Source organism: Sparus aurata, chromosome 9, assembly GCF_900880675.1.
Source record: "Sparus aurata chromosome 9, fSpaAur1.1, whole genome shotgun sequence".
NCBI lineage: Eukaryota > Metazoa > Chordata > Actinopteri > Spariformes > Sparidae > Sparus > Sparus aurata.
The window spans coordinates 14,201,754-14,224,843 of record NC_044195.1 but is presented as its reverse complement, the minus strand read 5'-3'; the positions used below and the strand labels follow the sequence as shown (position 1 = coordinate 14,224,843).

General features: G+C 41.4%; 2 protein-coding genes across 8 annotated transcripts in view; both read left to right on the top strand.

Annotated features, from left to right (window-relative positions):
* arhgef7a (Rho guanine nucleotide exchange factor (GEF) 7a) overlaps window positions 1–5,902 on the top strand; it is a 32,058-nt gene extending 26,156 nt beyond the window's left edge. The window contains exons 20-23 of one of the 2 annotated variants that reach the window (XM_030429293.1): window positions 242–421; window positions 4,161–4,260; window positions 4,824–4,878; window positions 5,036–5,902. In XM_030429293.1, coding sequence (XP_030285153.1) covers window positions 242–421; window positions 4,161–4,260; window positions 4,824–4,878; window positions 5,036–5,158 — 458 coding nt within the window. In that variant the 3' untranslated portion in view covers window positions 5,159–5,902. The remainder of the gene's footprint in view (window positions 1–241; window positions 422–4,160; window positions 4,261–4,823; window positions 4,879–5,035) is intronic. The other variant, XM_030429292.1, reaches the window with a different exon arrangement.
* A 4,918-nt stretch (window positions 5,903–10,820) lies between these two features.
* The window catches only part of sox1a (SRY-box transcription factor 1a), an 82,764-nt gene continuing 70,494 nt past the window's right edge, over window positions 10,821–23,090 (top strand). For 2 of the 6 annotated variants that reach the window (XR_003985387.1, XR_003985385.1), the window contains exons 1-2: window positions 10,823–11,459; window positions 11,534–12,001. The gene's annotated coding sequence lies outside the window, so the exon portion shown is untranslated. Of the gene's footprint in view, window positions 11,460–11,533; window positions 12,002–23,090 lie in introns of all 6 variants that reach the window. The other 4 variants (XR_003985386.1, XR_003985384.1, XR_003985388.1 and 1 more) reach the window with 4 other exon arrangements.

The window sequence follows — 23,090 nt, the reverse complement described above, 5'->3', positions numbered from 1 at the left end:
TCTTCTTTCTCTCCCCTTTCTTTCATCGACATTTTGTTTTCCCCATGTTGGACAAACATTTTCCTCCCTGTATTCTGATTTGCTCCATCACTCCGCCCCCCTGCATCTCTCATCGGTTTTTATGATTTACCATTTGTTGCGTGTTGCCTACGCTACCTGCACCATCACCCCTCTTTTCCACCCACCATTTCTTCCCATCACATTTGTGATGTCATCGCCAAACTTGGCCCACCCCGACCAGCCTGGCAGGGCACCGATCTGATGCACAACCACGTGCTGGCCGATGTGGACCGGTCCTGTATGGACTCGCCGGGCCGCCGTAGCAGCGTGTCACGGCCAGAATTGTCCTCTGACCTTTCGGAGGACTCTGACTATGACTCCATCTGGACCACCCACAGTTACAGGATGGGTTCAGTGCCGCGTAAGAGCTGCATCTCTCACCAGAACTAAAGAACGTACAGTACTGCCACGCTGTACTGTAATGTAACGTACAGCGCGCTTACCTCTTTTACCTTCAATGTATTAAAAGAAACTAGATTTTTTTTATTTATCTATTTATTTTCTATGATATATTTGTTCATTTTTTTTGTTAACTTATTTGGTTTATTTATTTTTAGACTGTTTGTTTGAAGATGTTTTAAGCATCTCCCTGTTGCCTTGCCACTTTCCCTTTTATGTGCCTCCTCTCTTTGTGTAGTTGTCATGCAGTAAGTGTTTGGTAATTCTTGTTAATTTATCTTGAATGTGACCACTCCCCTTGTTTGACCGTAAACGTGGCGGACTCTCTCAGCAGGGAGTACAGGGATGTTGGAGTGGAGTGTAGGGGAGGGATAAACGAGGGAGGGAGAGATGGGGATCTTTCCTGTCTGATATTCAGATGTAATTCAGGAACGAGTGTTATTCAATTTACCATGTACTACTTCTCTCCAGTATGTGTTTCTGGAGTATTTATGCTCAAACATAGCACAGATGCCACACACACATGCACAGGCTGCTGCAGGAGAGTATAGCAGCATGCAAATGAAATATTCAGAATTCTTAACATTTTGTTTCTGTTTTCATAATTTGGATCTTTATTCATGTTGCCAGTATAAAGCAGGATTTAATTTAACATTTCAACACACGACCAAAAGCTATTCAATGCTAAAAAATCCTTGCAAAATGTAATAGTTTGTGAAACAGTTAATTTTTTGACGTAGCTGCTACAGGTAGAGGAGATAACACATCCATGTCACTCTCTGGTCTAGCTTTCTTCAGCTGGATAAAAGCTACTGGACTTAAGGGTCAATTTAAAGGGTCAGTTCCCTCAATTACAAAAAAAAACAAAAACATTTTCTCATTTAGCCTCTAGTTGTATCCAGTCATGCAGATGGTTTTGGTTTACCAGGATTTTTCCATCAACTTCAATACAGTGAAGGGAATTTTGTTTGTGGTGCACACAGCTTTATACAGCTACATCCGATTAAAGAGATCAAATCAACTCCAAAGCATCTTTCTAGGATCAGTGTCCGCATTAGTCTAAATAATTCTAAGCCCTTACTGCCAAGTGTTTTAATTCAAACTGCTTCATGCTAAAGAAAATGTCCCAATGAAATCTGTTTACAATGTGTTCAATAACACACTTGGTGATTTTTTTTTTACATTTATTTTTTCAATCCTGTGGGCACCAAAATGTGATGTTGTGGATACAGAAATCTCTGATTATTTAACCTGGACAACTTTCAAGTTAAGTGATAAAATAGGTGTTGGGGGGGGGGGGGGGGGAAACTGCGCCTTTAAGTCACTTAATTTAATAATTTACTGTACTGCATAGTCTCCTAAGCATCATCCTTTAAAGCCTGATCTTCCATCCAGTAATGTCGCTGTCTGTCAGTGGTTCTACAGGGTTGCATTTATATGTTGTTTTAAGCGTCAGCATAGCATACCAACCCGACAATAATAAACTGTACACTACAGCGAACACAGCTACAGTCCTGTAATACAAATTAAATGCCTTTGTCTTCTGCTAGTTGGAATAGTTGGACATTTTGGGGAAGAGTTTGGAGTTACATGAAGAGGTCGATACCACTCTCAGAACTGTCTGTAAAAAATTTAACGGGAGCCAGATTCAGGTTAACTTTGTTTAGCATACAGACTGGAAGCATGGGGAGACGGTTAGCAAGGTGCTGTTTGACATAACTAGAAAACTGAAGATAACTTAAGTTCACAAGTTAACTGAATTAAGCAAGATATGTCAGTTAGAAAGTTTCCCTTAGTTGGATTGCCTTAACCTCCTGGTTCCCCGTTTCCAGTCTCTATGCTAAGCTAGCCAAAACATGTCCCAACTCGAGCTCTATAGCCAACACAAAAACATGAAGTTGATACTAAACTCATGGAAAGAAAGCAAATTAAAAAAAAACCTGTTTCAGTCTTTTAGATACTTTCAGCTCCTTATGCCAAACTAGGCTTAACAGCTGCTAGCTATAGCTTCATAGTAACTGCACAGTGGTATCAATGTTTTCATCAAACTATTGGCAAGAGAGGGAACAAGCCCATTTTCTCAAAATGTTGAACTTTTCCACTCCGCTGTGGTTTTTCACTGGACTCTGACCAGGTAAGCATGATGTCAAAAACAAACATCCCCTGTGTCACAACAAACTAGCACCTATGCTATGGCCTCATAAGCCAGACATGCCTTTGTGTTGTCTGGCTTGTGAGGTTTCCCATGCTATCTCCTGCATTAATGACTATTTTTATGAAGAAGTATTTTTCCAGTGTTGGTATTAAAAAGTACAGGTCGGCATCCACTAAGAGTCTATCTCCTCTTACAGCAAGCAATGTGAATGACATAAGGAATATATTAGTCAATGTAACAGTACTATTTACTGTTTCTGAAATTATTTCTTAATTGAATTCATTATTTTGTATACAGGTGTTTTTTTTAATTTGAATTTTATTCTGTATGTCAATGTTTACAAAATGATCCCTGAAAGAATCATTTGTTTGTTTTTGTTTTGTTTTTACTTTCTTTTCTTTTTGTCTTTTTCTTTTTTTTTCACATTTTGAAAAAAATCTGTATCAAAGTTTACACTGAAAATTATAACATGAAGTGTTTGAATTATTTTGCACAATCATGTAATGGGCCAGTGGGTGTGGGGGATAGAATCTGTTAAATTCTGTACTTTTTGTCGTCTGCCTACAGTGTGTATGATATAGTCCTAAAGGTAGACTTGAGTATTCAGTGTTACTGTAAAGTAAATGCTCATTCGTAGTGTAAATGCTCACCTTTGATGTTTTGAAAGCATTGGGGTTAAAAAAAAAAAAAAAAGAAACAAGAGACCAACATGATTATACGGGAACATTTCTATGTATACTATTCATTCAGCCTCAGAATACTGTCAGAGTGGACTTGAAATATAAGAGCACATAGTCTCCCTTTCTGTAAATATTAGTTGTCATGGAGCAAGAAAAAATAAAACCCATTCTACCTTCTATGAGTATTTGAGCTAAGAATATCACTGTCCTTATATCATGTGCTATACTTTGTGACAGGTGTATTCTGTGGTTTAAGAAACTAAGTCAAACTGTGGGACAGGCAGGGGGAAGAGACCAATTGTCTTTGACCAACGTTGTCCTCTGAGTGCTCTAATGCTGTATTCAGTTCACACATGTGATCATGTCTTATCTATCAGCGCTGTCAGTGTATTTGTTCTACACTGCTGAAGTGTTCCAGTCCCAAACGCTGTATTATGAGTTTTGAATAAATCTGTCATTTGGTAGACACTGGCATTCTGGTGATTTGTTAGAGCAGCAAATCTCATTGTGTCTTGTGTGTTGTCATTTGGCTAAAATGTTTGAGTTCTCATTAATTTAAGACTGACAGACTTGTAATGTGAATGAATGAATGGATTTGTTTGTCTTTTTTGCCAGATATCTCCCCAGCTTCTCATTTCCTCTCACTTTCTCTGGCTCTCGTCTGATGTCTGGTTTGTGCATGACTAACACACTACTACTACCGCTTGTGGTGTACGTTTGCTTCTCTTCGATGCTGTCACTCGTTTCCATAAAGAAGTTCAGACTGGTCTGAAAACGTATTTCACAGGACTGAGCACTGACTCGTCTTAGTACAAGGTGAGACAAGCAAAGTACCAGTTGTTGAGTGCTCTTCTGTTTTGAAACAGGGCCGCGAACGGAAACAGGGCTGCACGTGATCATCCCCGGTGAGAAGAAAGTCCTGGTGGAGGGTCCTAGTCGCAATGGACAAAGTTCTGGAGAAGAAAAGTAAGACGATAGATAAATACCCCTCTAGCTTCTCCTTTGCCCTGAATCACAGACTGAACATATTGTAAATCCTACAAAAAGACCTAAATTATGATTATGTAAAAGGGGTTTCATACCCCGTCTGTGGTAATCATGTGAGATGCCCAAGATTCCTTTCGAATCTGATAGCAAGTAGAACACTTGCTGGTATAGCCGGTACCAACACAATACAGAAGTTAAATAAAATGGCATTCTGTAGTGCTTAGAATGTAGGGAACTCCTGTTGTTTGAACATCAACACGCAAACTGAAGCCAAGAAAGACATGATGGTCAGTGACAGTGATATATGTCACCAGTAGTTACACGCTGTGCCAGGGCCAAAGGACTCAGTAATGCACCTTTTGTCTCTTCTACTTCAGACCACTGCATCATGAACTCGTCATATGCTTTGTCGTTATTAAAGTTCAGATGTTAAACAAAGTGTGTGGTGTCGCCAAAGTATGTCCCAGTCCTCACACAATGTGAATTTGCTCTTTTATTAACCAGTCTTGATAAGTTGACCTGTAAATATGATCATATTAAAGGAGCCTGGTGGATGTGGTGTACGCCCTGAGGGATGAGGTTCAAGAGCTGAAACAGGTGAATGTTTGGGATTTTTCATGAAAAATCATGATGAGATGAATTGTACGCTTAGTACGGAGGATGCAAAATGTTAGCCAAATGGAAATATATGTGTAATGATACCTGGTGATAAATCTGTTTACAACGTGCGTGACGAGATTATTTGACCTCACAGGATAACAAGAAGATGAAGAGGTCGCTGGAGGAGGAGCAGAGAGCAAGGAAGGATCTGGAGAAAGTTGTCAGGAGGGTGTTGAAGAGCATGAACGACCCAACATGGGACGAGACAAACCTTTGAGGATCTTGTGCGTCATCATCTCTAACTGAAGCTTTGAAATGAGAAAGGCAGAGCATGTTTGTGTGGGCTTGCTTGTACGGTGTGTGTGTGAGATGCACACACTTTACATGCATAATTTTAAGGTTGGTTGTGTGAGTGAATCTGAAAGCTGATAGTCGAGTGTTTGCTCTAATTGGAGTGTCGTTACTGCTCTTTTGATGAAAAGACAGGAGTCACTGGGACGTGATGTTGATACGGCTTGACCATCTTTTTCATGGTAACATTCCTTGAACACCCAATGCGATGATGTGACCATCATCAGTGTCTTTGGTAGTGTTCAGTGTGGCCCGAAGAACGGTGGAGAGCAGTCCTCTCCCTCTGTTTACAATCATTTAACAGTCTGCTGTCCAATGGTACATCAATGGTACTTTAATGGTCACAAAGGCTTTGGAAACATCTGAACTTGAACCATGCCATTTCATTACCTTTTTTATGCTATTTAATTTTTTATGAATTGATTTTGTTTGGCCTCTTTCTCCGACACAGGCTTAGCCTGGTGTTTTCAGCCTGAAGTTAAGCTTGTGTCTGAAAGCTCATCTTTTGTGACTGTTTTAATTTTTTTTTGTCGTTGTTACTGTTTGACCTCCTCTAGGTTCGACCTTCTCTCTAGGCATCCTATGGAATTGTATAGATATTGAAATTGTACTGTATAATGTAAATACTGCTAAAAGATGAGCCTTTGAAATAAATGTGGTTTTAGAAGAATGACTTTGAATCACTGCTTCACCTGCTCCAACTGCACAAAGTAAAAAGGAACCTCTGCTCTCTGTCTCTTTCACTCACACAAAAATACCCAAGGCTGGATTACCAACTCAGTAAACAGGCAGCTGTCCTGTGTGATAAATGATGTGATTTAAGGAAAACATGTTAATTTGCTGTACATACATTTGAATTAAATGTACCACATCTGCCTGTGCCTAGCTCACATAGGTACTGAATAAAGCTTGTGCATATAAATTGTAATCAAAGTACCAGAGCTCACTTATGCACAGAAAAGACTAAGTCTGTGTTCTACGCTATCGTAGGATTACTATTTGTGTTTCTCGGTCTGTATATATCTTGAAGGGGACTTGATGGGGACCTGGAGGTGTCAGGAGATCAACAATAGCCCTTTTTTTATTGAGGTCCCCTGGATAATCCTGCCATTAAAAGCAGGGCAGGGCTTCCAAACCCTGTGACCCTCCTCACAAAAAGTATCCTGTTATTTTCATGAATAAAAACAAAAAAGCAAAACATCAAGGATTTTTTTAAAATTTTATTTCTAATTGATCTTGTGTCCTCTCATAACCTTGCCACCCAGAGGTCTCATTCTTCTCTGGACAGATAACAGTGTAAACTACAAGTGTAATATCAGTGAGAGAATTAAATCATCCAAGGGACTTAGTAATACATGTCTTTGAAAAGTATTGAACCCACCATTAGACATTTCTTTCCTCGTTGTTTTACAACACTAAATCACTGTAGAAGTATTTTCCTTTTTAACTGCTCAGCTAAAAAAAAGATTTCAAAGTATTGCAAATAACTAAGTCAAAACTTTGAACTTGAACCATTTTGCTATGACAGTACTGCTCACTTGTTTACCACTGTCATCATACTGAAGGTAGGTCAGAGGGTCAGCGTGTTCCACAGAGTCTCATCAGGCACTGTTCAGGTGAGCAGTATTTCTCTTAACAATCAGAAGGTAATGTGATGATACTGTAACCAAAAGTATTAGCCTATCGCTATCTTTACTTACTTATCCTTTCCTCTTAAGGTTTGGTTTTAGGCAGGTTGTGAATCTGCTTGGAACAAAAGGTTAGCTCTGCTCTAGCCAGGATACATTTCTCCTGGCACCAGTCATCCAAGCTGCCCTCGGAAATGGCGCGAAATTGCGCTCTAGTCGAACTGTTTACGCCTGCCATGTTGGCGCAGTAGTTGAACTGTTTCCGCCCGCCATGTTGGCGAGGTAGTTGAACTGTTTCCGCCCGCCATGTTGGCGCGGTAGTTAAACTGTTTCCGCCCGCCAAGTTGGTGCTACCTTGTTTATTTTGCTAACAGGATTGCTGCTGCTGCTCCTGTAGCATTTCCCAAACAGGCTGGTCAGTGAAAAAAGTTCGTCTGTTGAGTGCTGTCAGGGTTTGTCCCTAAATTTTGTGAAGACTAAACTGGAAGAAAAGAGGAATCGGTTGGCAGACTGGGACCTCCTGCGTCACATCTTCACTAAGGTACCAGTGCAAACAGGTACTGTTTACTCTGACATGACTCTGCTCAGTTAATATAGGGTTACATAGTTAATGAAGAAGCTTTTTAGCCTTTGCCTTTGCGCTATACTTTACACTGCTGTGCTGATATTCGTCTGCTACATATCACTAGGTAACATTTCACAAGAAAAAATGTTTTTCAAACCACGGAGAACTGTCAGTTTAATTAACCTGTTTTATAGCTGACATTTAGCTACATCATAGCAGGAACAAAGCTCAATTGTTATTAAAGGACATACAATCACATTTAGGTGTGTCAGATCTATGGTCCTCCTGGTGTTGTGATATTATCTAATTGTCACTTGGCCACCAATTAATGGACCAAAGACGTAGCTAACCTTATTAGTCACTGCTGTGCTTTTCCTGCTGTGCCACCTGAAAATGTCTGCTGTGAGAACAGTTAAACTTAACTTTACACTTAAGCACTTTAAAGGTATGAATTGCAATTGAATTGAAATGTAATGTTTCGTCATCGATCATTTTTATTGTGTGTGCGGCCACTGCAGTAATGTCTGCAACATGATAGATTTGGTCATGTGAAGGTTGTGTTTTTTTTTTTTTAGTACAATGGCTCCTTCACTGCTTTGTTTTGTATTCCAATATGATTATTGTAAATAGATTTTGGTGTTCCATTCTCAGTGAGTGGTCCGTGCAGCAGAGCACACCTACTCACAGCACATTTGGTTGAACGGATGTAGGGAACGCAATGACATATAAGTTAGGACATAACAAGCCTAAATTTTATTTTCCTTATTATTATTCCCAGTAATATTTGATGTTAAGAACGACAGCATTATACAAGCTCTTGCTCTTTATCTCATGTCCTCCTCTAATGAAGCTGTCCAGGGTTCTGTTGTCTCTTACGCTTTTTTTACCCCCACCCCACCCACAAACAGTTGCTGATACAAAACAGAGCTAAAGTCCAGTATTCACTAGACTTTAGCTCTGTTTTGGTCCACACCTACTCCGAAGATATCCTGAAATATGTGACCTTTAGCTGCTAAATGCTCCACTATGTTCACCAGCTAGTTGCAAATTAGCGTATAGTGTACAGTGGGTTTAACAGGGTCTTTTTGCTAAAAAAACAGCTGCTTGTTGCTGCTGGAGACATGGTTGATGACAATAAACCAGAACTGTAAAGCCATGTTGGCCGTGTTGTACAACAGCGAGCACTTGAATTGCTATTCTGTGCACGAGATACAATTTTATTCCCACATTTTGGTAAATTCGAGAACACGAGATACAATTCATTTTTGTTGACTTTAACACAATAAGTGTATAAGAAGGGAGACAGCACAATGTTTTTTTTATTCTGTGTACCGTTGAAAGCCTTGAAGGACTCTGAAAGCTTTGCCAGTTTGAAAAAACTCTGCATTTATAAGGGTTTTGTTGTGGAAGCTGTTACTGTCACTCCCCAATCTATGCCTTGTTGACCTTAATTTACGCTTGTAGGGAATTACAAGGCTGAAACTTGGGTAACAAATAAAAGCCTCGGGCCCTCTCTGTATGAGTATGTTAAAACTGTTTATCTTAAGATGACTACTGCTACAACAATATCGCCTTCACAATATGGGGTCAGTTAAAATAATCTCATACTGCCTCTTTTGCTCTGCTACACTGCTGCCGCTGCTGCTCTGCGCGTTCCGCATTCCTCTATTACACTGCTGCAAAAACAAACTGCTACTGCTGCCAGTGCTCATATACTGAAGTCTCATTTTGGCTCAGAGTTCTCAATTTAAGTGTTTTGATCGTCACTCCCAAAGCTCCGTTGTGCTGAAGATGGTGTATGCACGCGAGGAGTGACGAGTTCAGACTTAGATGAATGCGTTGTCTACGTTTATTCTTAATCTTTTCCATGCAAAGTTGAAAGTGACACACGATGGCATTTTGAATGGAATGAATGCCATGCAAAAAGTGCAACAAAAAAAAACAAAAAACGGTTTGTGTGGCAATGATATTGATTGCATCTTGTCTTTGACCCTAACAAAACAATCATTCATGCTCACGCCTGTGTGTACTTTTGCGTGTGTTTGTGTATATTCTGCGTCTTTTTGAAACGACCGGCCTATTGAAATCTATTGTGCACCTTGATAATCGTGACAAGCTTTGTGGAGAGAAGATGATCCCATTCTGCTGCTGTTGGATGAATAAGCACAGATGTCAACCTTTTCACTGTGACTCTCACCTTGTCCACTCATTAGTAATGAAAACAGTTGCCTTTTGTTTCGCGCTGAATATTCCTTCATAAGAACAAAGGCACGATTCACATTCATTCTGTGAAGCAGATCTCGGCAGATAAAGCCAGGCCAGCGCTGTCGTGCTCTGACCTTGTTGGCTTGATTCTCTCACAGTGTTGGACTGGCCCACTGCCACTCAGTCCCCAGTAATGAACCAGAGCATGAAAAGAGAAACTGCCTTGCTTCTGGTGAAGTTAATACCTGGATCTCTTAGTTGATGTTCCAGGTGGAGGTAGATGAGTACAAATTGCTTTCACTAACTTCTTGTCTCCACTTTACCAGAACAACTAAAGAGCGTCCCTTCTTCTTTCTGTCAAGTGTCTGGCGGGTGAGAAACTTTTGAACTGAAGAGGCAGACGTGTATTATCAGGGTTCTGACCTGCCCCAGCCCCTCTTCACTCTCTCTGCCTCTTTCTTCCTACCAGGATGGAGTGACAGCTTGTCACTGTGGGTCCTCCACAATACGGCTCAGACCCCCCGACTATTGTGGAGCTTGTAAAAAGCATCAAGGTCTTCCTCTCTCTTTCATTCACTCTTTTCTCTCTCTTTTCAAAGCAGAGAATCAATCAGCTGTACACACACACACACACACATACATACACACGACTCACTTCTTTTTCCCTTCCATCTGTCTATTCAGCAGCCAGTGATCATTTAGACTTGACATGTATTGTGAAAAACTGAGCTGCTCTGCCTCTTTCTTCTTCTCTTTCTTTCACTCCCTTTCTCTTTCAACTGTCTGTCATTAATGTCCAGGTCTTACAATATACGAACAGAGGAGGAGAAGAAAGCGAAGAGTGAGGGATGAATTGATGGATGGGAGGATAAGCACTCAGTGTCCTTTCTTTAAAGATTTGTTATTGTACAGTACTGTCTCCCAGTCATTTTTGGTTGGTGTTTCAGTCTGAAAGCCCGTCCACGTGCTCTTTTGTATGGGAAAGCAATAAGGCCCCATTGAATGAAGCTGAATGGACCTGCCATCCTTAGGGGCTGAGGCCTGAGGACTCCTATTCTTTAGCCCCCAATCTAATTGGAGCTGAAATGAAATGGAGGTTTCTTATGAAAATAGGCTTTGTTTGGCCGCAAGGCTGGTAATTCATAAACAATAAGCAGGGCTCCATTGTGTAGATAATAATATATTCATGCCGCTGGAGATGGGGAGAAGGCAAAGCGAAGGCTGAGGATATATAAGGAGGATAGGCAGAGACAGGGATGGAGAGTGGAGGGATAAGAGGAAGGGGAGGAGGAAGACTAGGGGCTAATAGCAAATAGTGTGTCAAAGAAAATTGGTAATGGTTGGGTAGAAGCAGGGGAAGTGAAAGGACTAAAAGTGGGTAGGAGTGAAAACTGAGTGGGAGTTAGGGGTGAAAATGACGAAAATAAGAGAGATACGAATGAGGCGAGGAGGGCGGGAGATTGGGAAATGGTTTGGAGTATCTCTGAGCCTACAGGTGACTGGTTTGGCAGCAGCAGGGGGAGAAGGCACCGAATGAGACTATCAGAAAAATGGGATAGGTTGCACGCCGCAGATCTGTGTGGAGTTGTGAGAGTGGTGGAGCTGATAGGTTGCACGCCGCAGATCTGTGTGGAGTTGTGAGAGTGGTGGAGCTGATAGAGTGGATTGGTCAAGTGCAGAGATAGAGCAGAGCAAAGCAGTCAAAGCCTAACAGGCGAGGGGGGAAGAGGAGAGAGGAGGGGAGCCCGGCAGCTTGTGTGCGCTGGTATAAAAACTGACAGGAGTGCTTTCTCCGCCTGGAGACACGATGGGTGGCTAAGAAAAAGCAGGTGAGCTTTCATGCCACTTTGATGCATCAGACTATCTAGATGATCTCTCACTGTTATCTTCTATAATCGCGCAGGTCAAAACTGCTTCTGCAAGATGATCCTCAGCTGAGTCTACACACTCTGAAAGAAATGTTTCTCTGTTCGACATCCTCAAACAGCTGGACCAAAAACATGCTGGACTTTTAAGTGCTCAGTGGAGTGATGGACTGACTGAAGGGGGACCCGGCTTCCTGTATCTGCTCTAAGCAGCTGTCACTGTTCATGTTACAGGATTTTTATCAGTTCATTTGGGAGTGATTCTAACAAAAGTGTAGGACTGGAGACTCCCGTTCCCCTGGATACTTCTGGAAAACACTTCATCTATGCTGCAAGCTCGATTTCCAATTTTTCTACTTTTTTACGTATATTTTTGACAGTGACAGTATATCCTGGACTCAGTTTTGTGAAAGTGGAGGGAGAGGATATTGATGAAATGCAAAACTGAATTTGTACACACCTCATATTTGATTTCACTGCCTCAGAGATACATGTCTTAACTAATGGTGAGTAAGTCTGAAATGGCACTTTGAGCTGAGTTTGTGTGTCTGTGAGTGTGTCAGCAGTGTTTGCATGCACCTTGCACTGACAAGAAAGATTTGATTTGCATGTCCACACATTGTGGTGGAAAAAACAGAATTTAAGTGCAATGTCAAGTGTGAGAAGTGATCGCATAGTTAAGTTGCGGTCCTTATGAATTCAGAGTTTTTTCTGTCAACACTTCTCAGCAAAGGGGGAATCTCTAAGCCTCTTAGGATATTAAACAACATGACATAACTGAAAACAACAGGCTTTATATGATGAAAGCAAATATTCTCCAGCAGTGCAGTTGTGTGTACATGTACTGCTGTCAACAGCACACCGGCTGGGTCTGTGTGTGCATGTGTGTGCGCGCGGGTGAGAAGCCTTCCGTCTGTCTGTAAATTTATCGCTAGATGTAAAAAAAAAAAAGAAATGATGTTCAGTACAGAAGGAGTTGTTATGTAATCAGTCATGGTATCCAAGGAGAGTTAATACTTTGTATCCTCTTAAGAATGTAGAAGATACAACTTTTTATGATTTATATATGCAGATCAAAATGTTTTTTTGTAATGCAAATGTTTTTAGAATAAAGGTATATTTTTGCTGATGTAAGAAAAATCAGGAAATGGTAACTAATAGAAAAAGTGAAATGTATTAAGGCTTCTTGGTGATGTTTTTCCATGGTGGCCAAAAGGTGGTGGTGTTTACTTAGATCCAAACGTGTGATCCCGGAGCACCTGACACTGTGAATTTTTAGGTTGAGCCACTAGATGTCAGTATTTATCAATATATAAACAAGAGCCCCTCTGGCTTCCAACATCAGACCAAATTCAGTATGGGGCTGAAGTTATGTGCTCATATTCTCTCACTGTTTGCATACACGGAGTTAATGTAAATTATTATCAGTCCTAACAATGTGAAGATATAGTCTTTACATTATACATATATTGTATATAATGCTACGCTGAATAACGGCTTATGTTCTGTTATGAATGCTTTAGCAGGGTTTTAAATACTCTAAATGACAACACAACTTTCACTAGCCCAATTTTGTCAGGCAGATTGGTCCTCAAAAGAAAAGATTAAGTTTTTGTTGTAGCTAAGAAAGTTAGACTGCAAAATGTAATACTGTATTCCGTGACATCGCAAAGGTTTAGCATTTGCTCTTAATCATACAGTTTCTCCCACCACGAGATGGCAATCACACATAATGAAAATCCTCTCAGCTGTAAGGTTGTGCGTGTGAGTGTGTGTATACTCTCCACATGCTTTCGCTTTTAACGAGATGTCTTTACATTAGCGTTTTGGATTTGTTTGACTCCTTCCTCTGTGTATTCGTGTGTGCATCTTTTCAGTAACCTACAATGTTTGGTGAATATTTGTGTGAGCAGAGCTGGATGTTTCCCTGCTGGAGGTCCTTGTTTGTTTTGTTTATTTGCATGCAGCAGAGTGGTTGCTGGCTGTGCTGGTCACTACAAGTGGCTGGCATTCGGAGCCTGGTAATCAGGCTGCGGGCAAACTGGGTGGCAGCGCTCCGAATGGTTTGCTGGAGATTATCCCAAAATTATCCATGAATTATCCCCCAGAATTACGCCATTTCAGTCAGACAGGCCTTGTCCATTGACAGGACTGGGAAGAGGGAGAGTGTTGGACGAAGAAGTGTGTGTGTGTGTGTGTGTGTGTGTGTGTGTGTGTGTGTGTGTGTGTTGGGGGGGGGGGGGGGGGGGGGGGGGGGGGGGATTTGGATGGAGCAGTCTTGGTGTCTGTGTCATAGAGCGTGTATTTCTGTGTGTGTGCGTGTGCTCTGTAATGATTCTGGCAGTGTTGGTACATTGGGGTAATGGAGCATGTTAATCCACATCAAACAGCTATTAGCAGCAGATTTTACTCATAAAAGTCACTAGTTTCAGTAAAAGCAAGGGCACAAAATTACCATATGTCTACCAACCTGTGAACTGTTTTTATTTATTTCCTTTTTCTTTTTCTTTTTTTTTTACGTTGTCGACTGGAGCTTTGCTTTTCCAAGAGGCAATTTTGTTGTGCCAGAAAGAAACAATTGTTTTCAAATCTAATGCAACACAAGTTTGGCGTGCAGCCCTCTCACTAAACTATCCTCAAATCCCCCAAATCTGCAACAAACTGCTGTGTAAATGTTGTGCATGTCAACATTTTCATGAGAAGTATTTATTCCTAGAGCTACAGGTTTATCACGCCATTTGGAGCATCGTATTAAATTCATTTTCTGTGTGGTTGCTGTCACTGCACATTGTGCTGTCATTAAAGTCTGGGTAGATGGAGGGGACTAGTTGCCTGCATGTGTGTGGCTGCTGGAGCCCCAGGAGATGAATAGTGCCGGTGAACCTCTCTGCGATAAGTGTTCGGTAAACGGGTCAGTGGATTGTCCTCCGAGGCTCAATCTGAGCTATTTTCCCTGACTGAGAACACAAATTGTCCTTCGTATTCATCCCATAAACAGACCACCAGTGGCGCAGGCTCCACATATTTTGTCGTGGCTGTGCTTGCGTGCTCTGTCACCCTGTTTTCTTGTAATTTGGCTGAATGCTGGGCTGTCTGGACATGTGAACCTAGTATGGGATAACGTGTGTACGAGTGAAAGCACAACTGTTGAAGATGAGAAAACAATTGGATGCAGAGCGGGTGCAAGTGGAGGATCACACTGAAACACACACTGGCGAGGAAGAGGAAAATGATGAGAGGCAGAAGGGCAGAGGGAGGGAGAGGCCAAGGTGGTGAAAGGTTAAGTACTCTTTTTTTTGGTTGCTGTACTTCCTGCAGGGCCTTGTTCCTTGACCTGCTGGTTAGAGGAGGGAGGTAAAAAAAAAAATGGAAGAGAGGGAAAGGAGGGAGAAAAGGCTAAAGCTGCATGTGAGGTTGCAAGGTTAGAGGTGGAGGAGCTAAAAATGGGAGGAGTATTTGCCTCTGGCTGATGGGGAACAATTGGACACAGAAGGAGCGCACACACACAAACATACACACACACAAACACACACACACACACACACACACACACACACACACACACACACACACACACACACACACACTGGAACCAGAAACAAAAATGGACATTCTCACACAAACACACACGCACACAAACATGCATGCACTTAGAACTACTATCCCAGCGGGCTATGAACTTCAGTGCAGTTGTTGCCATGGCAATACACTGAGTTGCTGACCCCCCGACTCCGTTTTTCCTGCAGCTTGGCTATTGAAAGAGATGATTGACAAGTGTCCAAATGTCAGCCGACCCAGCCGGCCACATAGATGGGGGGTGGGGGGGGGGACATTTTATGTCGCTTTCACTTGCAGAGAGGAAGGGGGTGTGTGTGTGTGTATGTGTGTCTGGATATGTGTGTGTGTATAGATAGATATATGCATGCGTTGTGTGTCTGAACTTGTGGCTGAACTAGTACTTAAAAAGCAATCACAATAAATTGTATCAACCCCTTGATGTTAAGAATACATTGAACAAACACACACGTACTGTAGATGTTGTGATAACACACACTCACAAAGCTTCCAAATAAAGCCCTTTTGAATGCGAGACAGGCTCGTATATTTTGGTTTGTCTTGGGAGCTGCGCTGATAACCCATTCAAAGAAAATCTGGATTGGTTGGTGGTGACTATTGAGTTTTTCAGTGTTTACTCTGCTTTGCCGCTGGGTGCATATTTATGTGTGCAGCCCTGATAGACTGATTCTGTACTTGCTCATGCATCAAATATAATAAACAGAAGTTCACACGCAGCAGTGTGTCTTACACAAAAAAGCTCATGTTGTTTGGACATTTTTTGCTTATTTCTGGATATGTTTTTCTGCCTGTACCTCTTTGGCACTCTCTCCCTTTCTCACTGTTTCATTGTCTGCAGGCTTGAAGGGATTGGTCTTATCTTGATCACCCACAGCAACACATTAACCTCTCCTCTCTTATCTCTATACTGGTCATTAGTGCCAAAACCCTTAACGTCCTATTGACAAGGGGCACCGAACTCTGCATCTGTGTGTGTGTGTGTGTGTGTGTGTGTGTGTGTGTGTGCGCGCGCGTGCGCGTGCATGCGTTGAGTTATCGTAGGTGACATGCGGTTGAGATCTGCTGAGTTGGTGATCTGAGCCGATAACATTATTAGCCTTTGGTATGTGTGTGTGTTTGTGCAAAGAATAGCAAGAAAGAGCGAGAGGAAAAATGTATTTGAGAAAATGACAAATCACTAATAATTGTACTGTTGATGGATATGTATGTGCCGTTTTTTTGATTCCTCAGTCATCTGTACAGCTAAAAAACATCTGGTAGATAAGTCTCCGATCTATTTACTAGATAAAATGACATGATTTGCACTAAATGCAGAGCGTATTCAACATAAGGTCTGAATCACACTCTCCTCCCACCTGAATACTTTGCAGGAACATGCAATTATCCCAAAGCTAGTCATCAGTTTTGCTACGAGGCCATTGAGGGAAAAATAAGATGTACTTCCTGTCTGTAATGCAGCAGAATTGGTGTTGAATGGGTTACTCCATTTGCTGCTGATGGAGCATTACGCTTCAGCTCAGGCAAACAGCCGTCAACAGAGTGTATCGCAAATTAAATCAATTCAGTGATATCATGTCTTGACACATGGCAATCAAATCACTTAGAGCCGTCAGATTAGCACCTGCCTTTAACACTCCTTTTACTTCCGAGGGGTTTTGAGATACAACAGTAAATATATGTTCACATAAATCTTTTCATTCATTGCTTATCACTTTAATGTCGTCAGGTCATAGGTGCTACAATTATTGTCATTATATATAAAATAAAAACAAACAAAAAATATTGAATTGCATATGTTAGTGTCTGTTTTTCAGACGTGATTATTACTGACTGAAAAACAAAATCGCATCTCTAATAATGCACATCATAGAAAAGACATTGGCATTTAGTTTGGAGTTAAATGTGTGCCACTGTTTGCTGCTAAATGCAGTACTTATCTGTCTGTCTATCTGTCTGTTTTTCTGTCTCCCCTAGCCCTGTGTGTTTTAGTGGGGCTGACAATCTAACAGGTTAAAAGAATAATTGCAACTCTATTTACCCCCAAACAGCCTCTCCTCTGCACATAATTACATCCACACACACACACACACACACACGCACACACACACACACACACACACACACACACACACAAACACACACACACACAAACTCACTCATGTACACAGACACACTATCACATACTGAGGCACACTCAGGGAGAGAGAGAGAGAGTGAGAGTCCCTGCGCTAATATTTAGGTAGTAACAGTCATGTGTTTGAGTGAACCCTCCTCTTGTCCTCCTCTTCAACGCAAAGCACTGTTAACCACCGGCACTCACTGAGAGAGGAATACACCCCGTGTTGACCGTACTCACTGTGTGGATGTGGGTGTGGATGAGCTGTATGTGTGTGTGTGTGTGTGTGTGTGTGTGTGTCTACACTAATTGAGAGACTGAGAGATGTGTGTGTAAATATGTTACAACAACACCATCCTCCAAGGTGAAGGGCTCTGTAGCCATTGGATATATATTTGTAATTTATGAAAATGCTTTGACAAATGATTATATTCATGATCTTTTTTCTTTATGTTAATAAATTCTCTGTTTAATCTATAAAATGTTTAAAAAAAAAAAAGAAAAGATTATATTGTTTTATTTTCTTAAGCCGGAAGTGTCCTCTTCATCTAGCTTGTTTTGTCTGATTAACAGTTCAAATTGTGAGTTAACTTTGATATTAAATCAGAAATTACAGCAATTTTTATGATTAATTGATGGTCAGAATTGCTGTTGATTACTTGTCCGACTACTTAATACACTAATGAAAATAATACAGAATTTTCTTTCAGGAACTAAAATGAAGTAACAATATTTATTAGCTGGGTGTGATCTTTTTTGCTGCCTTCAGAGTTGCTCTGAAATTATTATGGGAGTGCTTCATAAAGTGGAAACAGCCAATCTGTGATTAACCCCACAAATTCCAGTTTAACGAAGCTTCCTCTGCTAAATAATCACAATTAACTTTATTGGCTGAATATATTCGAGCAGAAACAAAGGAATTTTGACTGTTTTTTAGAGGCTTGTATGCATAAATACACAGCATAACAACAATAAATTATGTGTATGTATATGATAGGTTCGATAGATGTTTCAATAGATAAACACAATCTTGATATTTAGACACTTACTCTTTAGGTACAGCCTCAGGTGTAGTCCTCATATCCAGTCGTCAGGTGTCTGGTGTCAGCCTGCAGCCCAGTGATGCAATGCCTTTCCCCGGACATTGGTGGCGCTGCTGCTGCATTGTGATTAATGACTGCTAAACCACGGCTACACTGTGGATCCACTCACGGCCCGGCATTACATTAGGAGACATTATCTAAATACTCAACAAAGTGAAATTGAATTTAGGGCCCCCCCTCCCTCCCTCTGCTGGTTCAACTGGCCCGCTCTAGGATCCCATTCTCTCCTTATTGTTGGAGCGAGTCGAGCAGCATCCTCTGCTCCTCATCCACTCTCAAATTGAATCAGCCTCAATTTGACCTTTTATGTACCAGAATCTGCTACAGATGTACAGTATGTGCATGCAAGTAATGTTTGGCATGTGTTCATGTGTGTGTGTGTTTGTGTGTGTGTGTGTGTGTGTGTGTGTGTGTGTGTGTGTGCGCCCATATGTGCCCCCGTGTCAGCTCGCATTGCTTACAGTGAAGTGGGAAACAGCATCTCCCTATTTGCTGCAGAATAGACCAATTAGTGTTTAGCAACAGAGCAGGAACCCATGTGAATGTGTCATTGATTAGCAGGATTTGGCTAATCATCACATCTCATAAACTCACCCGCTAATGTCAGCTGGATCTCCTACAGTACGCCTCCTTCTCCTCGCTCAATCTATCCCTCCATCTCCTCTCCTTCTCCTTTCAGCTCCCTCTTCCCGGCTGTCTTTCCGCACTTGTCTTTTTGCCCATCTGTCTCCGTCTGTCTTCTCTCCCTTCCTTCCTCCCTCTGTTTTTCTCCCCTCTTCTCGATTTCCTCCTTCCTCTCTTCTTCTTTCTTCTCCTTTTTTTAAAACCCAACACTGAAGGGTTTACAGTAGAAGGAGTTTAGCGGATGCTGACTTTCCTCCTCGTATGTTACTGCTTGTGATCTATAAAGGCAATGTGTACTTTTTTAAATTTGAACTGTACAATCTTAGGTTGCATTTTCCAAAAATAATTAACTGTTCATCACCTTCATCGCTCCTGGAAAAAAACAGCTCTCCGCATCTGTTAAAAATCATCCTAAATATCACTTTCATTTCCAAACATCCAAAACTGTGTTTTTCTTTAATAACTTTGTTTCACTGAAATCCGTCTTTTGAATTTTGCCATGTTAGGTCAAAACAGCAAAAGAAGAAGAAGAAGCAAAAGTTAATGTGTGTGAAGTACTTTACATATCTCAATACATTTTAAGACCTTGGCACCAGATCAAATGAAGCAAAGTGACTAAACAGCAGTACATTTGTGAGCGCAAATTTTTACATTTTTATGTTTAAAAAAAAAGGGTCCCTTTCATTCAGAATATTAAAATAATTAGGGCTGCAAGACCTGTTATTCCTTTACTAATTAATGCAGATTATCTCGTTGACTAATCGATATATTGTTTTGTCAATGTCAGAAAATAGTGTGGAAATAGTATTTCACACTTTCTTTAAACTCAAAGTTACATCATTGATTGGCACACAAGAGCCTGCAGATTTTCACTTTACTTACACATGACAAGACGAAGAAAAAGAAGCTAATTTTTTAAGCTTAACAATTAATCCAATATCAAATTAGTATCAATTAATAATTTCAGCTCTGGTATATTATATTGTTATTTCTTAAATAGAGAAGAAACCTTTACTGTCTTAGAAAGTAGAAATTTGACATTACTGACCACAGTTTGATTATTTTACTGGATTTGATAACTGACCCTGTTCTAATAAATCCCCAAGTATACTTAAATCTAACCATCTACTTAGATATCGACTGTATTAGCTCTGATCTGAACAGGAAGGAGATTTTCTCTTGATTCATTTCATCTCTCTGCTTTTGAATAAGAAGAAATTAAATTAGTGGTTTTGGAGCTTTGTATGTTGTGTAATAGGTATTAGTTATCATATTAATTAGCATCTGTTTGACACAGTGTGGTAGCCAGCTGGGAGCATGAAGGAGGACATGCGGTGTGCATGTTAGTGTGTGTGTATGTGTGTGTGTGTGTATGTGTGCATGTGTGTGAGAGGTTGCAGGGGGGAAACTCACAGCGTTTGATTTGTTGTGTTGCTAATGTGACACTGATTATACAGGTCAGAGTAAAACAAAGCGGTGAGACGCTGCAATGCTAATACAGATGCTGTGATAACAGGGTTGTCTTCACACACACACACACCCACACACACTCACACACACACACTCACACACACACACTCACAGACAAACATGCACTATTGACAGACAACATCGACAGATTGACAGATATACCTTCATGCAAATGCATACACATGTACCTATACACATCTACATGTACATGTTCTTGTGTCCTTCATGCAAAGACACGCCAACACACTCATGGCACAAACACACATTCGCGGGTCATGGAAAAACATCTCACAATGACTTCAACAAACCACACTACGCCTTTTTTTTTTGTAAGAGGTAGACTGTTGCCATGGAGAGAAGAGGTTAGTGAATTTGACCTATGCTATCATGCTAGCTTTGGTCCCGCAGCTGTAATTTCAAATGGGAGAAAAAAAAAATGTGTCTTTCACTGAATTGATTTATCCCTATGTTTATGAGTAGATAAGTGCAGTGATGCTTAGATGGAGGGTTATTTTCATGGGGTGACTCTTTTGTGTCTATTGTGTTTATCTAGGCCACTGTTGATGTAGGGAGTACTGTAGCTCTTTTTCTTTCTTTGTGTTTGTGCGCGTGTGTGGGTTTTCTGTATGTGTGCCGGTGATTTGTTTGTGTGTGCGCGCCAATCTCCACCGCAGGTACGGCAAAGGCATGGGAGACATTGTGGTGTGTGAAGAGCAGTGCGTGATCAGACTGTCCTGTAGCAGTAATGAAATCAACCACAGTAGGGTTGGGGAAAAAACCCCAAAAGTGACTAAATAACATGCAGTGTTCTGATTTAGTCACTACATAACCTTTTCTTCCATTTGCACAGAGCCAGTTCCATGTGGCCTTGATGCAGTCAGGAGAAAATAAAATACATCTCTTATTACCTGCGACATCAGCCAGCTGTATAATATCTCACACAATTAATCCAGAACAGAACGGAGCAAATGTGTGTGCAACATATAGAAGATGACAAGAGAGCAAAAAGCGAAGATATGGTCGTCTGTCTGGGTTTTGGGGTAATTTGCCGGGGCGGGTGTGAACGTTGGTTGAGATGGGCGGGAACGTGTCAATCATGTGTGTGACAGGGCCTTGTATAGGTTGTCATGTTGCCCGGCAGCAGAGGCAGAGACGCCGCCGAACCGTGGGGCCAAGCAGGGTCACCGTCTGCCCTGAACGGTCCCCCTCGACAGCACGGGGTGCAGATAGGCGAGGCGTTGCTCCGGGGAGGTCAGCCCAGGGGTGATCCAATTCTCTGCATTTTGGCGTCAGGAGATTGTGTGCTCACCTCTGTCAACCCTTCCGTATGCAGGTCAGCAAAAAAAATAGGATGGAGACACAAGGGGTTGACGTGAGAGAGAGTATATAACCTGTGTTTGTGAGTGAATGTATGTATAATCCACCACACAAGGTTGTGTCTCTTCCATCCTTTCTCCAGTTGTCTGTGCAGGAGATGCACTGGACGGCAATGTGCCTCTTCGTTTACAGCTGACCCTTTGAGGCCCCAGTGGGGATACTGAGTGGGTGACTTTGCTCTCGCAGCCTGGAGAGACTTCCATATTCATTGTTGCCTTTCTCCTCTCTTCATATACCTGTTATCTCTCCTTCATTGCCTGTCAGTTTGTACTTCCCTCAGTTCCTCTCCTTTATATACGCTCTCGATTTGTCTTTTAACTTTCCCCCTCAGGGACACTTCTCACCTTGCTGCCACATGCTGAGGATGTTGGCCCTGTGTGCCTTGTCCTTATTTGAATATAATACAGATCAATCAGTGCTAAGTCAGGTTTTTACCTTCAGTGATGTCAACGAAGAATCAACTGCAGAGGTCAAGACTTCTTACACATATGGAGGCTTGTAACACATGATATACCTGTCAAAGGACGTAGAAGTAGTGAGTCTTTCAACTAGTGTCAACTGTTATTGCAGGCAGGCACACATTCGTCATCCTCACTCAATAATGCAGTCTTTAAATATGTGAGGACAGCCTGTTCCGTGTGTGTGTGTGTGTGTGTGTGTGTGTGTGTGTGTGTGTGTGTGTGTGTGTGTGTGTGTGTGTCTCAGGAGAACCAGTGGGAACTACCATCTGGTAGTGAAGGCCAGTGAACCGTTGGAGCCACGCTGCCTTACCTTGTCAGTGGCAGCTGTGTGTGTGATTGTGTGTGTGTGTGTGTCTGTTGCACATTAAGTGAATTGGTATGCACAACACTACAGTACATCTGTGTGTGTGTGTGTGTGTGTGTGTGTGTGCTCGCTAATCATGACTGTGATGGGTGTCACAACACGATCAGACCAGTAACGGCCATCATGTGTTGACACATGTAGTCTCTAACAGTCTGATCCTTTCCTGCCTGCTGTGTTGCTGCAGCAGTGAACCTCCCACTGACCTGTACAGTAATTGCTGTGGAGTGGCCACAACTTGATGTTCCGCTTGTGTGTAGTGCTCAGTTGTCTGTATGGCGTGAGCAACACTTGTCAGCTCAGTGTTATGTGTTTTTGTGTGTTTGTGATTTTTAATCAAAGTTGCTTTAATGGACGCTTGCAACTGACTGTTATTTTCATTAATGCTTAATGTGATATTTTCTTGATTAATCAATTAATATTTAATCTCAAAATATAAGACAGTAGTAGAAAAGATCCATCCAAAGTGATGTCAAATTGTGTTTGTTCAACCAGCAATCCAAAACC